Below are 18,337 nucleotides of genomic sequence, written 5' to 3' on the forward strand. Positions count from 1 at the left end.
GTGGTTAACATATAATTTGCAGAATTCCCAAATTTAAGAAATGCTAACAGCGGGCACTTGAACGAAGTGGGCGCTTCTGCGGTATTTTACGGTAAATATAAATACAATATTGAAAGTACTTTTTACACTGAACAATTATTAATGATTTTATGACACATCAAATCTCACTATTCAATGTGCGGCTACTAAGTTATAAAACCATAGATCAATTAAAAGATTTCTAGGCCAATATTGAAGAATTTACTCTCTGCATTGTATGCTTTGAACATTTAACTACATGTTAAAAAAAAAAAAAAAAAATATATATATATATATATATATATATATATATATATATATATATATATATATATATGTTTCTAGCTGCCTTAGATACTGAGATAGCCCTCCTGCAAATAATTTGAAATATTTCTTTTCTCTTTTTTTTTCAGAAAGCATTGTTTTAGCATTAATTTCAAGGCAAATTCAGCCTGCATTGAAATTATAAACTGATATTATGCCTCAAGTGTTTACCCCCAAAATTGGAAACTTGGCAGAGCAGAAAAAAGAGAGTTGTAAATTTCAACATTGTCATTTCAAGAAAAACAAATTCTTGGGACTTTTCTGGCATCACTACCCACATGATCTGCACCAGCAATCAAGCTCATAATTTTCTTCAAGGCATGGTGAAACTGGTAGGCTGGAGTGTTCATGTCACAACTTGCTGCTTTTTCTTTGAATAAAAGGTTAAAAAGCGCGAACAAACGAGGACAATAAAGAAACACGGACGACAGGACAGGCACTTCACTCTCAACCAGTTGAGAGTGAAGTTGAGAGTGACAGGCGCTTCACTCTCAACCAGTTGAGAGTGAAGCACCTGTCCTGTCGTCCGTGTTTCTTTATTGTCCTCGTTTGTTCGTGCTTTTTAACCTTTTATTCAGTAATGGACCAACTAGCCCAAACCCAAGTTTTAATGCTTTTTCTTTGCTTTTATTTGTGTTTGGCCATATTTTTAGCACAAACTGTTATCCTATTAGTACTCCAGAAGTATATGCATGAGAAATCATCATAAATCATGTTTCTGTGGGAATATCTCGATGGACCAATTAATCAAAAGGGGTAAGAAGAGAAAAAAGACTTACAATGGCCCACGGTAGCCAGGGGCACAGGTGCAACCTCCCGAGATGTGGTCACAAAGAGCTCCGTTGAGACAGCGGCATGCCTGCCCGCATTCGTAGCCATACTTCCCAGAATCACAAGGTTCATTACAGTCAATACCCTGCCAACCTGTGCGAGAAAAAATAACATTCCCCAGATTAATTACTTATTATCAGAAAGTTAACACGCCCCAAGATGATCACTCCCCAAAATATGATTTGTGATATTCAGAATTTCAAGCTGAGAAACCCAAGTCACTATTGCAATTATAGGCTAGGCTAAATGAATGAATGGATGAATGAAGGGGTTCTCAAACTTTTTGGTCTCACGGAACCCCAGGACCCCTCCATATTTGCCGACCGAGAGGTAACAGATGCACAATGGTAGGCAATTTTGCTTGTGTCGCTTCCCATATATATCCCCACCATATCAATCAAGATGTCAGCACAAAGTGAGATGAAGGCGCTTTGCATGGTCCTGCCGCGCAGCCTGCGGCATGGGGGGGGGGTTGCAATTTGGGTGCTTGTGGAACCCATGAGATCAGCTCGTGGAACCACTGTGTTCCCCGGAACCCAGTTTGAGAACCCCTGAATGAATGAATGAATGAATGAATGAATGAATATATATATATATATATATATATATAAAACAACATTTCTAGCTAAAAGGTACTGTAAACCATACAGTATTGGTATATAACATTGGGAATAGGGCAGTTTCACTAAACCCCTGTACAGTTCTATGAAGTCGTCCGTGGCCGCGATGGTAAACCCATTCTACCATCTGGAAGAATTGTTTATTAGCATAATTCTTTGTATTAGTGAGTCTCATGATGACAGCAACAGAGATAATGAACAATCTGAGATTCATTCGTTTACTGTTGTTTAAACAAAAAGTGGTCCTGGTGTTACTTTCAGTACCATTTTTGCTGCCAGCCACTTCATTGGCCATTGACTTGTATTAATCCCCCATAACTGCCAGTATTGGAAAGAATCAAACACTACTATAAAATACCAGGGGAGTGCCCACTCTACTTTCACTGAAAACTGGATTAATCTAGACATGGGCGCTTGTCTGGTCAAATCGGGTGCTTAACATATAATTTGCACAATTCCCAAATTTGGAACATGTTAATAGTGGGAGCTTGAATGAAGTGAGTGCTTCCGCAGTATTTTACGGTAGATGCTGATACTTTTGTGACTGATCATGCTGGCTGGCAGAGACGATGAGAATGCGAAAAAGGACCTTTGAGTAAATTTGAAAAAATGGAGCCCCCCCTGGTAAAAGATAGAGCGATGATTCACCTGCACAAATTAATGTGAGAGTATCTCAGATGAAACATGCAATAGAGACACTTCATGACATCAGATCATAGCATTGCTTTCTGTTGCTTACTGGCAGCTCAGCAGGTGGGGTCATGCATATCTCAACCTCAAGATAGATGTCCTATAATTATTGGATGAAGGGTAAGGCAAAATGACTCATGAAAGACTACAGGTGAGTTGCTTTCGATATGGACGCAAGACAGTAGCAAGTTCCACCATGCTGAGGACTTACAGTAACACAGATACGTGACTACTGATTTGCAGAAAGTTAGAATGAAAAACAGGGTTTGCAATGGCTGACAGCCAGAACCTTCAGGGTGACATGGAGCATGACATTGAATATGAGGCAGAGAGAGATATTCTGTTCACCTGGCTTGCATGAGCAGGCCCCGCTCACAGGGTCGCACCTAGCGCCATTCTTGCAGGGGCAGTCTCTGTGGCAGGACTTCCCCCATTTGCCATCTGGGCAGGCTGCAATACAAAGAAGCAGAAAAGAAGTTAGCGCTGGATGGGTCCCCTTTCTGAAGCATTCTAAGTGTGCCAAGAACACTTGGAAACATCTACACCCCTTCTCAAACAGGAGAACCGGCAGTCACTTACTGTATATCACTGTGTTTGCATGAAGGAGATAAAAGACAGGCGATCATGATCCTTGTGGGTACTCACAATATAACGTTACTATCCTAGAATCATCCACTGAAAATGTATGGGAACAATGAATGGGTGTGGCGAGAAACACTTACAAAAGTTGCATGTTGGCCCTCCCCAACCTGGCTGGCATTCACATGTTTCTGGACTCGAGCAGGTTCCATGGATGCATGGATTGTTGCACAGTGCTGCATGTAAAAGATATGAAGACGAGACATTGATGACAAAATAGACAGATTAGAAAGAGCGGCCAATGCACAAATCCTTCCTGAATGGTTGCAACAAAATATCTGAAACCAGAAAATCGCAGGAGGGTCGAACGTACGCAAACATTTGGAGCCATCAGCCGTCTCCACAAAACCTTTGCAGCACACCTTCACTGTTCGTGTGCTTTCTTTAACCTCCGTCTTGTAAGCGACTGTGTAGGAAATCCTGGAAAATTATGTAACAGTTTAGTTACCTTGTCATGCACAACATTGGCCAATGACACCAAGCATGCACATTTCATATATTGAACAGTTTGTTAAGTGGACTTGCCTGTACTTCGAGCATCGTGGTGGAAACGCAAAGCACCAAGTGTATGTTCGTATTTGGTATGGCTTGTTGTAGGATACTCTTACTGTGGTGAGATACCTGCATTGGATCAAAAAATATTAAATTGATATCAGAATAGGATGTATTTGACATCACAGCAAACACCATATATTATGGTTATGACTCTTTATATTTGGAAACTGATTTTTTTGGAAATTAGCACTCTGAGCTTGTTTTACTAACAATCTGCTAAACCCAGCTTTTCCTAAGGACCGCAAATTTAAGTCTTACAAGTCACTACAAAAGTAGCAAAACATGCACTACACTACAATTTATATGGAAACAATTCGTGATTAAAGCCAGGCCCATATAATTATCTATCAATCATATTTTATCTGTGAAGTGGCAACGTTTTACCTTTAAATCACCAACTTTGATTATATAAATTTATTGACTATTTGATTAAAAAATGAGGACTAAGTTCATAATCCTGCTTTCGCAGGCTATTACTTTTTCCGATTGCAAACTAAAGTTTGCAATAGGAATTAAACTGGCGACTGAGCCCCATAAATACCAGATATATTTTGGTGAGGAATATTACTGATTGTTTACTATTACCAAAATTCTCAAAAATGAAATCACCGTGAAATATGGTTATTTGCAGTGAAAGCAAAATCGTCAAATTTTCCTTTAAATCTTTATTTTAAAGACAAAACCCAATTTTCAAGACCCCCCCCCCCCCCCCCCCTTCCCAACCCTCCGTCAAATCTTACACAATAGAAAGCTATGAAAAACCTTATACTCGAGCTTTCATGATGCTGGTCAAAAATTATTAGGGAGCAGTGACAGCAGCTGCATTCCAGAATAATTTATTTCATCAAAAGGTTTCTACAGACTAACTTATGAAGTAGCCTGTTAATGCTTTTATGGGTAAAACTTGTTCATGGTAAAAAAACTGCTATGAGCCCATGTCCTACTGGCATACATAAAGCCCCACCTCTTATTTTTCTTCCCATCGTTCATCAGGTTCTTTGTATGTGTTGAATCGCAGCATTTTAGCAAGCAACATAACAGGAACTTGAAAACTCACGTTTCTTGCTTTGTACAAACATTTGGTCCATCATCCAAGCTGAAGATGGCAGGAAATCCCACAACTAAAATAAAGCTCCAGTATCTGAAGAAAAAATAAAAAGAAACGTTTACAATTCTCTTTAATGCCGAATTAGAGTGCAGCTCTTGAGGAGGAGGAGATGAGGGAAGGGAGAGAAGGGTATGCCCCTCCTCCCCCTTCCCTCCTCCTCTCCTGCTCCCCTCCTATTTAGCAGTAAATTTTCGCTAAATTCCCCGCGGAATTTAGCAAACATTTCCCGGCTAAATTTAGTGGGGAAATATTCCCGCTAAATTTAGCGAGAAAATTAGCGAAGATTTTCCCACTAAATTTAGTGTGGAAACTTAATTGGTGTTGAGGTCACGTGACGTCAATATCTCCGCTAAATTTGGGAGGGAAATTTTCCCGCTAAATTTTGCGGGAAAAGTTCTCCGCTAAATTTAGCGGGAAAATATTTATGCTAAATTTAGCGGAAAAATTTTTTCGTAAGATTTAGCATAAAAATTTCCCCGTAAAATTTAGCGTAAAAATTTCCCCATCAACTTTAGTGGGGAAACTTCTCATAATGCAATGGGCGGTTACGCCGATGCCGCTCAATCGGGAAACGGGCGCCTAAGAGCTGCGCTCTAAAATATGTACAATTTGTAATACTGAATTAGCGTAATATCATACTCATTTGTGGACATTACATTACCTACTTTGAAAAATCTGCTATTTTACACTCTCGTCAGCCCAACGGCAAAATTTACAAAACAATTAATATTACAAGTGTTGCAAAGTGATAATGGTATATACATTTACACAGGCAAACTAAATAATAAAAAAAGAATTTTCTTTTCGCAGGAACACTTAAAGGCTTCTTTTTGTCTCCCAGCAGTATCATTCAATGTATGTCATAATTTTTGCTTAAACGAACAGAACAATGAAGATATATGTGACCTTGCTTTCCTCAGCATACTAGGTGATGCCTGTCTGAAATCTAAATGTGAGCACTCACAGGAAATGTCTAAAGCTGGAGGATGATGGAAAAGCCATGCTGAAGTGTGACTTGTGAAGTTGACTTTAGAGATGGCCCAAGACTAGGTTGTGATTAGTAGATATTCCCAAGGCTGGAATACAGAGGTCCCATCCTTGATGAATCATTGTACTTCAAGCACGATGCAACCTGTAAACACACAAAAAAGAACAAAGAATATTTTTAATCAGGATGTATGTGCCACTCATGGGTTCATAAAAGGCAAAACAAATCTGTGTATTAGAAATGACCCTAATATTCCTCAACATGCAGTGCATGCAGTAAAATTATAATGCACTAATCCTTTCACACCAATGCTTTGAATTTACATCCCTTGAATGGATACTTTCAAGGAATAGCAGGTCATCATCACATTCTCTTCTAATGATTATAAAAATTAGATATCCAATTAAAAAGCCCTTGAAAAGGAAAAAAATACTTTTTTAAACAGTCTAACTGGAACACGCGTGTCAAAAAAAAAAAAAAAAAAATTGCGCGAAAAAAAAAAATTAGAGCAATACTGACGGCGAGAGATTTATTTGAAATTATGCACGCAAAGTCCATGACGTCACGGAATGGTCACTCGCTCTTTCGACCTGAACGAGATGGTCTTTCACTTTTTCCCCTCATGGTGAAGGTGAAGCCGATTCAGCTCTCCTCCACGCTCCCGAAATGCCGAGAGAAAAAACAAGTGGAAAGGCAGTGACTACCGACTAAATGGCGTCTCGCGCCGTCAATATTGCTGTAAAAAAAAAAAAAAAAAAAAAAAAAAAAAAAAAAAAAAAAAAAATTCGCGTAAAATTAATGTTTTTAACACGCGTGTGTTTCAGACAGACTTAAAAAAAATCTTTTTCTTTTTAAAGGTTTACTAGAGAGCATTTACCTACAGGATAAATTCAACTTTTTTCAGATCATGGTTTCGCTATTATTCTGACAACTTTTGAAATAGGTGGGGTTTCTTTCTCTGTATACATGGGCATGTACACAAATAAACAAGATTAAAGAATTTCACAAACCAACATGCATCCCTGCGTATGCACGGAAAAGTTTGAGAATATAAAGCTTTCCTTTGCCGACTAGCTAGAAACAGCGTCTCAGCTGAGACTGGGGCAAAGAAAACACTGCGGAAGCCAGCGCACGAGCTGAGCAGGACTCAAACCGCAACTCAAGACGCTCGCGCACCCCAGCCTTTACAGAGCTTTCTTTCACCCCGTCTCAGCTGAGACGCTGTCCTAGCAAGCCGACACCTGATTTCAGGGGTACGAACCTCAATAATTCAGATCTCAGTTTTCTTTATTTCGGAGCTTTAGTAGATCGCTCCCATGACTCTGATAACGATACCCGGATACTCCGCTGGTGCCTTTGCGCGTGCACTGTATCGTTATCAGGTACGGTTATCAGGTACCGATCGGGGGTATCGGAACGTCCTACTGAAACTCTATCCTGGACAGTTTTATCATGTAGAAGCAAGGTAGAACCTTAAGAAATTTTTCTAAGATTTCTATGCAATGATAAACAGGGCTAATTTTCTTCATTTTTTTAACTTGGAACATTGTTCAATGTTATTATAATGATTGCAAATTCCCAATCACTCTGTTCTTCATTTCATGGGACAAGCAAAATAATGCTGATATTGTTTATATTCTGTTTTTAAGTTCATCTTTTTTATACTGTATGTAATGCACGCCTGCAACATTTTTTTTTTTTCGTTTATCAGGACATACACGACTATATGACAAATAAAGGCCGCAGAATTGAGGGTTAATCTTTAAAGGAGCTATAAACATCTACCAGTGCCAAGAACACAAAATCGGATATAACCGAAAAACCAGTCTTTTGAATTAACACTGCGAGTTGGGCTAGTTGGTACTTATGCATGGTGATAAATACGCCGAAAAACACAAGGACAAAGACATGCGCCTCGTCCTGTGTGCTTCTTTCTTTGTCCCTGTGGTTTTTTTTTTTGCGTATTTAACCTAATGCACACTTCTGGAATTTATTTTTCCTCGATAACCTTCCTTTTTAGACGTTCGTTCGACGCATAATTTAACCTGCAATCAAGCACCCAGTCAAACCCGAATCAGTGAAATAACTGAACTTGGAAGGTAGTGTCTGGTCAGTTAGTCGGTCACCATGATGGCTACAATGTCTTTGTTCTACTCACGCCAGAGCTGAACAATCTTGTTTGAATCTACACCGGATGTCATTATCGGTTGAATCTTGTGCAAGAAGAGCAACTTCCCTTCCCCATGGCGGAAACATTTTGGTTGAGAATACTTTCACATTTTGCCGTCGCAAAAAACAAAAATCGCAAAAAACAACAAAAAAAAAACTTCGTTTAGCACCCGGATTTTGTCCCGTGTTCGGATTCATAGTTTGTCATTTGGAAGCATTGTCACATCATATGGTAAGCGAACAGCGTTATAACATATAAGGGTGTATACAAATTGAATATTCAATTTGAACTATTAGTTTATCGTTAGTTGTTTATACCTATCGGTCCCCCCGACAATCAACAGTGTTGTGTTTTTTTTTTGTTTTTTTTAGCGTTTACACGAAACCAATAGCTGGAATACATCGGTTTCTTAAAACTAAACACCGAAAAAACACCGCGTTTTATATGTATAAAAAAAAAAAAAAAAAACTGCATTTTTGCTACAAATTATCAGCGCATTCATGGCAGAGCGCTACAAACTTTTAACAAGAAGAATTCAATTTTAAACCTTGGCCGGACTTTGCCGAGAGTGCTTCATAGAAGTTCGAATCAAATGGCGCTGCGTCATTCAAAGCATGCACAGCGAAAGGGAAAGCGATAATAATCCAGCTTTGCACTATAATGGTTAGCAATAAGTTATAACACAACACTACGTGACTCCCACACCCCTGCTCAAAAGGGAATATTACTTCCCGGGCACTGTGCCAAAAGAGAAAAGAAAAAACAAAAAAAATACGTGTTCAAAATTATATATTTTTTTTTTTTATTTAGTGCGTGTTGTGTTAGCGCCAAATGGCCACTCAGAAATGAATTTCCACGTCCGTTTTCGAAGAACAAAGCAGATTGTAAAGGCACTATTTTTTTTTTTTTTTCAATTCACATAATTTACCTATTTTCAGCGCAAAGAAAGATATATTTTACGCACTGGCTTTGAGTTAGTAATATGAAGCGCGAGAAGCCGTTGATGCCAACAGAGACAGCGACTGAGGAGGAGAGTGCGTCGTCTTCATTAGTAAGGATCATCGCCTCGCCTAACTTCCGCAGCCTGCAGCCCACTTTGTTGCTGTGAGCAGCGCCGGGAAGGCCATGGAAAACAGCACAAAGAACGTGGCGCACTCGAAGTTAATTATCTTGTTTGTTATTCACTGCGGCATGAGGAAGCCCCAATAGGTGTCTGAAGTTGTTTCTGTAGCGTTGTTCTACGGAAACATCTTCGTGGCGGCATGCACGCAAGAAGCTTGAAGAATAAGGGAATATCATGTTTACGATATAGTCAGAAATGTGCGAATAGTGGCTCGAATCGAATAAATAGAAGAAAGTCCCTTTCCGAGGAAAAACTTCGATAGCCGGTTCTCTTAATGATGTTGAAGCTAGGAATGAAGGTGCACCATTCGACGTAGCCCACTATACGCACATTATAGAAATAGTTCGTGAAACAACGAGCCCAGAACAAGAGATATCCCCGTGCGTAGCGCTCTCAAAAAGTAGAAATACAATTGAGTCTTTTCGGTTAATTTGCTAAAATTGGAGACAGAAGGGGCAAGATAACACAAATCTCCATTTAGAGATTCGAGTTGTGTTGTCTCCTCCGTCTACGGTTAAAATCATTGTTTTGAACGAGCCCGCTCTCACCGTGGTTTTCACTGCGAGAAAATTTGCAATCAATATGAAGGAGAGGGCACCACGCAGTTCAGTGCAGCGTAGTAAAAAACACGTATGGGGAGAGCGAAAAAAAAAAGGGGGGGGGGGAGGGGGTTGAGCGAGCCACATGGCTTGAAAAAAACTCCCTGTATCGATCGCAACTGAACATTGCGCCGCCACGCGCTCTACGGTGAAGAGCGGAACGACGCCATTTAGCCTAGCATTGCGTGTGGCTTTATTTCACTGCTGGAAGGGCCATTGTCTCCCCGTACATTGCGAGCACAGGATATTTCCCGCATAGTTCATAAGAAGCGATAAATGCCCGCAGCGTCCACAGTAGGGACTGTGACACTCGAGACAAACAGTTCCCGAAGGGATCGAAACATAGCAATAGGGACATGTTTTTTTTTTTTTTTTTTGTGTGTGTTTAGGGATGGGGGAAGCAAACATTGCAGACTATAAACACCCAGCTTTTCTGCGGAATTTTGAGCCAGAACTTTTCACACGAACTCGTCAGAGCGGGAAAAAGCGCAACTGTGTTACACCCTACAGTTACTTTAGCCAGAACGACAAGGAAACATGCGCGCGTAGAAAAAAAAAAAAATACGAGCAGTACGATTTTATACGGAAGCAAGAACACATGCAGGCAGGATCGTACTTTCAACACCCACACCTTCTCCTTCGCTCTTCGCTCCGTATTCCAAAAACACCCGTGAGTACTCGGCCAGACATACATGCAATATTTATTCCTGACGTACCCGACGAAGCCAAAAGTGGGCGGAATCGCAGATGTACAGAATTTTCAATGCGAAATCGTAAAGTACGTCGGAGGCACGCAATCGCACAAGCCCTTGCCGCGGAAAGCCTCCGTTGCGTATCTGTCCATCACGAAAGAAAAATGAGCGTTTAGGATATGCCAAAATGTCCTCCCCGTCAGGTCGCACGCTGCGAATTGAAGCCGTCAGGGACCATAAATCAGTAATGCAGCGTCGTTGTACTCCTTTTGTCCAATCAATGCAGAGCGCAAGTCCGTCTGCATCTTTTGCAGGGTTGTGGTGACGTCAGAACGCCGAGCTCCGATTGGCTTTGATGTGAAGGATAGTGGGTAGACCTCAGGGCAGCTAGCATTGAGGCCTACCCACTGTCCCTCAAGTAGAGCGAATCAGAGCTCGGCCTTCTGACGTCACCACCACCCCTGCAAAAGGAGCAGACGAACTTGGGCTCCGCATAATTAAGTCGTCTGCTAACAACGAGGTGCACGTTTCAAAGTACGCGTCCGACGTGACATCGCCTTTTACAAGTACAGCGATAACACACACGCATGACCAAACACGTGTTGGGGAGGAAGACCGGAGCGGCCATATATTCTTCCCAAAACCTGCACCGTCACGTCGGACGGCACCCTTAAAGGTCGTCACGACTTGTAAGAACCACGGAAAGCGGCGGCGTTTATTTTACCAGGAACATTTAGACGCTCGTGACAGAAGCGGGTCTGGCGCGTATCACCCAAGCGAAAAATGCCGAGTCACGAGGTTGAGGACGCATGCGCGGCGCCCGATACTTGGCAGAAGACAGCTACCGCGGATACTCAGAAGGCGTTTCACAGACCAGTCGACAAAGATGGCGGCGTGTAGAAGGCGGTTATTGGAATGGTCTCGTAGCCCCCATGCAACGGCCAGGTGGCGCCAGCGGAGTGAAAGCCCACGGTTGTACTGGTTATGTATACACTGTTTCGTCGTAACTTGGTAAAGGGGTGAACGCTACGCCATACATTGCGTTCCTGCGGCTTTTTTCGATATGCGCTACGTATAGGAGTGCAAAAGCACACATATTGGAGCATGACGCAGCGAAAAGCCTGGCTCTCGTTCGCAGTAAAAGCGCACTACGGCGATACGTAGTCACGTGCCTCATTCCGTTGTTCCGATGGGTCCGCCAGGGGCCGTAGCTTCCGCCGTACTGGCACGTTATACTTCCACAGCTTTCTGGCCTGCCCAGTATTTCTTGCTTCGGTCACTAGGCTAAGCGACGCCACCAAAGTAATAGCTCACGTTTGAACAATGCAGCCCTCGCTTCCAGGTATACCCAATGCTTCTTGCTTCAACCGCTACCCAACTAACAACATTGCAGGTTGTCTATACGTGATAATGATAGAAAGCAAAAGGCATAGGTGGTCGTGAAAGACGCTTTTGAAGAAATCGTCCACATAGCTGTATGTAGACTACGCAAGAATTACGTGTCGTTCGGCTTATGATAAAAAAAAAGACATTCTCTTTGATAGCGGGTCTTTTTAGCATCTTACTTGATGAAACAAGCATACCCTTTCAGAAAGGTCGAACAATGCGGCATCATAAAATTGCGCAGACGACGCAACGGTGGCACTCGACAGCTATCAGGGTTCTTGTAAGCGCGCCACGGAAGGGAGGTGGACGTGTAAGTGGCGTTCGTTCTGTGGAATGGCATAGTCGTGAGCTACTCGTTCTTGAGAGCGCGCTGTTTCGGCAAAGGAAGGCGTTTCGTCGAGACTCGCTCCAACATTGTCTGATCGACAAACCAGTTCCATTGCGTATGAGTTGCGTGGGGTGTGCTTACGCCAGGTTAGATTAAGAAAGAGAGGATACTCTAAGTAGCACTCCTCGTTTCTTAACAAGTAATTCAAAGTCTGCTTACAGTACATCCAGAATGCGGAGTGCTAAAATACTTTATCGTAAATGTAAATCACATAAACCTAGCAAACCTTGAATGTTTTTCCAAGCACTTACAATGTACAAATTATCCAGAAGTTCTCTTTCTCTCTCTCTCTCTATGTATGTATGTATGTGTGTGTATGTATGTATGTGTATATATATATATATATATATATATATATATATATATATATATATATATCCGTCATTGAAGAGAGAAACCAATTCTTCGTTAAGTACCGGGACTTTAAGTTCACCATCGTTCGCGAGGGATATATACAGCAGGGATGGCACCTAGTACCGGGGAGTTCGTTTAGTATGTGAGAGTAATTGCGCACTAATGTAAATTTCAATTTTTATTCGGCGAAAATTAGAAACATATATATTTCATAGTACAAAAAATATATAAAAAAAGCTTTTTGACTGAGGTGAATAATAGAAGTAGAAGTTCCTGTCTCGAGGAAGATCGCCGAGCCTGTGAGAAGTGACCGCAGCACTGTTTGGGGTATTTTTGTTTGATAAGTGTATGCCCTACCAAGCGTAGCGATATATATATATATATTTCATTGTTTCTTTTTTTTCAATGAAATGGTACGGATTGCCGGTACGGGACCTTAATATTTGAAAGCCACATTTCCTTAAAACCGTCCATTAGCTCTCCGCGCGGGCCTCGACTCGACATATCCCAGAGGACATTCCACGAAAACGTGGGTCTGGAAGGAAAGCAACCACCGACTTTTTCACTTCGAATTAATGGGCCAACTGCAACATTAATGAGTCTATACAGCCTGATGTGAAAAAATGGGAGCTCCTTATTTTGACGAAAATAATCCCTGGAGAAGGGGAACAAGAGGGACAAAGGACAAACATAAATCTCCAAACATAGCTAGGTGACTGACCGGTGGGCGACCGAAAAAAATCCGCCTGGTCCGGGTATCGAACCCGGGACCTCTCCATTACAGGTGGAGAGGTCCCGGGTTCGAAACCCGGACCAGGCGGATTTCTTCGGTCGCTCACCAGTCACCTAGCTGTGTTTGGAGATTTATGTTTGTCCTTTGTCCCTCTTGTTCCCCTTCTCCAGGGATTATTTTCGTCGTTCTTGTCCAGCTCGCTCGCACCTTTGCATTTAATTGCATTATAATTATATCCTTATTTGAATTGCACTTGAGCAACGGAAGCCTTCCTTTGCATATAACCGTCAAACGTGATATATACACACTTTGGCAGGCGACTTTAGAACGCTTCCGACCAATCCTACCACCTATAGAAAAGAAGGCCTGTGCCTTTCCCTCCCAGAAGCCATCACTCGTGGATCCAAGCGGCGTCACCTGGCTTGCGTCAGCGTCGCCGCCAGCGCGTCTCGCAGCGTCTCACAACGAGCGCGACGCTAGCACGCGGCGACGCCAAAACGCACGCGGCGACGCCAAGACGCACGCGTCTGCTCTTTGCGGTGTTTCTCGTCGAGCTTCGGCCTGTTTGCCGCTTGGAGCGGGTCGGGGATCCACCGAAGATGACGTCACGCGCAGGCCTTGTCTTCTACGTGATATTGAACCAACACACCGACACACTCACACTAATAGCGACCTTCTTTTTCTACGACGGTAACACGCAGTTACTGCCGAAATTTTGCAGTGGATCCCGTGTGTGCGCTTCGCGTGTGCGTGGACCGCTAAATTTAGCGGAAAAATGTTTTCGCTGAATTGAGCGGGACTATTACTCCGCCAAGTTTAGCGGGAATTTAACGTCCCATGACGCCATGGCGCCACGTGACGTCACCGAGTCACGTCATGTGTGGATGTCAAGTGGCGCACCGTCAGCTCGAGTTAGCGGGACCAAGGCTCGCTACATTCAAACACGGCAATGTAACTGTGTGGAGCAGGGTGCAGCGTCTAGGCCACCCCCGCATCTCTAGGAAAGGGCAAGGAACCGGGATTTTTTTCCTACAGGTCAAGCTCAGAAAAAAAATTAAAAAAAACTTAGTTTAAGCTAACCTTGTCAGAGAGCCACAAGTTCAATCGAAAAAAAAAATTGAATGAACCAGGAGCTTCCGCTACGAAACTCCATCCTTCTGGGGACCCCACGTGGCAACGTCGGTGTAAGGGGCTATACTACTAGCTCTGTACCAATATTCGCGAGGCACGAGGCATACAGTAATCAACTAAGTATGACAAGAGCTCGCCCTAACACCCTTTGAGACACCTTCACATTAAAAATAAACGCAGCAAAAAAAAAAAAAAATCTTGTAAAAAATTAGGGGTGTGCGAATACCTGTTTGAATCGAATAGCACTGCGTGATTCATAACTATAGGGTTTCATGGTGTAAATACCGATAAACTCCAAAAATTAAGCCTTGGCCCGGTGTTATCAAAATTAACCCCCCCCCCCCCCCCCACCAAAAACAAAAAAAAAAATCCTTGACTTTGAGGTGTTTGTCAAAGAGAAAAACTCAAGTTTCAGTATAAAATTTTTTATCTCCAGCTTTACTTTCAGTTTACCCGCAAAACAGCCCCTAAAGTACTTCCGCGAGGCTGTTCTTTCTTCGGAACAGTACAGTGCTAATCACACTTGTCATAGCCTCCTCTATAGAGGAGGCTATGCACTTGTCTATAACGCGCGAGCGTGCGGCTTTCTCCGGGGAGCGCTAGACTGGTGGCATTCACGGAAACTAAGCTAGTAACGTGGCGCAACGTGGAACGGCCCGCTCGAGGGGTGTCCTGCACACTCTATCAGCTTTATAAGCGATATAAGTAAAGTGTTTTATGATATATTTTTGTTTTTTGATAACGACATCGTTATACGCCTTCATGCTTTTGTTTGTTTATTGTTCGAGTAATGCTGTTTGTAAAAACAGCGCGAGCAGCCTTCCGCGTTCGCCGCCAGCTGATAGAGTGGGCAGGACACCCCTCACGCGGGCCGTTCGATGTTGCGCCACGTGACTACCTTAGTTTCCGCAATTGCCACCAGTCTAGCGCTCCCCGCAGAAAGTAGCATGCTCGCGCGTTATAGACAAGTGTGATTAGCACTGTACATATTATTTCCTTTTCTTTTATTATCGGTACAGCCTACAGGGGCATTCTCCTCTTTAGTATTCGGGGCAAGTGTATGTTCCCTGAAGGTTGCAAAATTCCAGGTCCGTGCCATATATTTTCTTTAGCAGAAACCCCGATAAACGCCGAGTTTCGACCGAGACCACAAATTGACACCGAAAAACATAGAATCCGTGGAAGAAAAAATACCCCCGAAATCGCCGAAAAATAAACCCCGAAAACACAAATCCCAATCATAACCTTCACAGCGAAGAGGAAAGCAATCACAACCGGCTTGATGGCAGTGCACTTTTCGAGTGGCACCTCTATTCGCAGGTCTCTACCAATAATAACTTTGTTGAATGATGACTGAAAGGTCATCATTAAAACTCAAAGAAACATTTACCGAATCCAATATCCAACAGCCGGTTTTGGTTTGTTCGCCCTCGCTTTATCGCTTTCCCCACAATGCGCCGACGGTTGTCGGGGAATATTTCTGCTCCCAAGGTGTCACCGACGTCGCGTTGGCAGCTTTCAACGCTCGACTTTAGAACCTCATAACACGCCACAGTGCATCGCCCCACAAAGTTTCGTAAAAAAAATGGAGAACAAATCGTCCAGTGAAACTTACTCTACCCCGGTGCCGCAGTCGTTTGTTCCCAAATCTGGACGAAACGTAACCCCTCGAAGTACGCCAGCTGTTCGCGTTACACCCTGCCTTATCGAAAGGTACGCCCTTTTTGAAAGCCTTTATCGAGGCCTGAATGATTGCAGTGGTGCGTCGTTCGGAGCAGAAAGCGGAGTTAACCCTCGTTTGAGGTCTGGCAACAGTTGCATCCCGAAGACCAAGAATATGCGTGGCGGGGGAACATAAGGACCTTTCGCCAAATTAACCGAGCACCAACAGGACTGCTGGGAACGTAAGCAGAGGCGCTGCACGCACCCGCCTTCTCCGCACAAAAGATTACAGGCAGACGAAATTGACGTGTTGAAAAACGCAGGGGCCATTTGTTTTATATTTTTGCTTTCGAACAGTTACTGCGGCAGACGACAGCACCAGCACCTCCGAAGCGTGTAACTACACTCGCAGCGCTTCTTGATGCTTCGGTAATTTAGCAAAAGGTTCGTTGTACTACAGTCATTGACAGGAGAACAGCAGGGAGGTCTACCGGTTGTCCCCCCTCCAGTGTGAGCTTCCTGTATACACCTCCATAAAAACTTCGGTGTCTCGTGAGCTTATTCGAGCGTGCACGCGCAGCCAAAGCACGGTTGAAGGCAACGAGTGTATGCTGGAGGCTGGGCATTCGTAAGACTGCGTCATGCGCGGTAAATACAGACCAACAATAAAATAGACAGGGAGCATGAGGGAGGACAAAGATGAGTGTCAGGAACGCAGTCGAGACTATGGTCACTGACAAGATGAAAACGCCATTAAGTTGTTCCGCATCCATCACTGACTTTCGTACTTTCGATAACCCTTCGGCGTGTCGTGAGCTTATTCAAGCGTGCACGAGCAGCCAAAGCACGGTGGAAGGCAAAGAGCAAGTACATCCAAGAGACACGCCCTGCCGTTCGCATCCAGTCAATGACTGTGGAATTGCGACCTAATCCACTGATCGCCAGAATAAAAGTTAAGCTGAATGTAACCGTAAGACAGCAACGTTACTTACAGTCGGTGACAGGTCAAGAACCCAGGGTGAGGGAAAGGAAGGCTGGAGAGGAGGAAGCAGGCGGAATACTCGCCTGTCCAGCATTCCATCTGGTTCCTCCTCCCCAGCCTTGCTTTCCCTCGCTCTGGGTTGGTAACCTGACACCAACTATAGATACTTTCGACGGAACTACGGAAAAACAGCACGTCAGTAATCTATCTGTTATCCAACGCGGTTGTACTAAAAAGTGAGGACTTTCACGAGGGAAACAAACGTTCGTCAGCAATGTACGTCAGTCAGTGAAGTGACACGGAACCCATTGTCGCGTGCTAAACTCCCGTGTAAAGAGCTCGTATTTTGTTACACACCGAAACGCGGCACCGGCGCCGCATGAGTGGTATCCTTCCACTCAACAAATCCTTCCGTCCACATTAAAAAAAAATCTCTTGTTTCATTGTTTGTTTGGAGGTTAAAGGGGAAAACACGCACACGTCGCGAGTTCAGCATTGAGATCGATGGAAAAAGTGGCGCCTGTATAGTATAACAAGTACTGAAATTGTATTAAATCGGAGGAAGGCATATAATCGCTGCTGCCCTAGCTTCTTGTTTTTTTTTTTTTTTTTTTTTTTTTTTGTTTTTAGTGACGTTTGTGGTAAATTACATAAGGATATTCTTGAAATTTTATAAATCTAGTGAAGGGAAATTATTCCTATGGTGTTCTTCATTTGTTTCTTACTCGAGGAAAGTCTCCGATACAATAATAAGTGTATCATTCAAATTGTATAAATACGACCAAGCTCTGCCGCGTACACTACGCACAAGTTGCACAGGTTAATGTAGAGATTTATATTTGGACACGAAATATGTGACTAAATAGAACGGATTAATTACAAATGTCGAACGTTTTTGTTGTCTTAACAAAACATCCTTCAAAACGTTCTTTTTTTTTGGTAAGTAGCATTGCAGGTGGTTATTTACCGTCCGAGCAGGAGAGGTAAGTTTCGAACGGTTGTTTCAAAGCAGTCAACACTCGGAGCATGCACGTAGTCGGAGGGCAGCACATTCCACTCGTCGATCGTTTGCAAAAACAACTGGTAGAAAATCAGCTTTTCTACCACATTTTCTTCGAATAGTACGGTTCGAACGAAAGCCACTTAATCCGGGGTCACACTGCTCATACATCATACAAAAAAAAAAAAAGAAAAAAAAAAAAAACAGTCTGCAAACAGGAGTCACCGCAATATCCGTGGTTCGAATGCCGCGTGCCAAATTGTGTCCTCCAAGTCCTTCCCATGCGGCATTCGAAGCACGGATCTGGCGGTGACTCGCGTTCGAATCTGCATGCACACGTGTGA

At 43.0% G+C, this 18,337-nt stretch overlaps 1 protein-coding gene across 3 annotated transcripts in view; it reads right to left on the reverse strand.

Moving 5' to 3' along the window:
• The window catches only part of LOC8033158 (protein draper), an 85,184-nt gene that overhangs the window by 19,521 nt on the left and 47,326 nt on the right, over positions 1 to 18,337 (reverse strand). For all 3 annotated transcript variants that reach the window (XM_042286088.1, XM_042286078.1, XM_040221007.2), the window contains exons 2-8: positions 5,750 to 5,917; positions 4,735 to 4,818; positions 3,648 to 3,743; positions 3,436 to 3,542; positions 3,206 to 3,298; positions 2,832 to 2,933; positions 1,122 to 1,266 (exon numbers count right to left, since the gene is read on the reverse strand). In XM_042286088.1, the coding sequence (XP_042142022.1) occupies positions 1,122 to 1,266; positions 2,832 to 2,933; positions 3,206 to 3,298; positions 3,436 to 3,542; positions 3,648 to 3,743; positions 4,735 to 4,818; positions 5,750 to 5,787 (665 nt within the window). In that variant the 5' untranslated portion in view covers positions 5,788 to 5,917. The remainder of the gene's footprint in view (positions 1 to 1,121; positions 1,267 to 2,831; positions 2,934 to 3,205; positions 3,299 to 3,435; positions 3,543 to 3,647; positions 3,744 to 4,734; positions 4,819 to 5,749; positions 5,918 to 18,337) is intronic.

This window comes from Ixodes scapularis, unplaced genomic scaffold (genome assembly GCF_016920785.2).
Source record: "Ixodes scapularis isolate PalLabHiFi unplaced genomic scaffold, ASM1692078v2 PGA_scaffold0__279_contigs__length_252992795, whole genome shotgun sequence".
NCBI lineage: Eukaryota > Metazoa > Arthropoda > Arachnida > Ixodida > Ixodidae > Ixodes > Ixodes scapularis.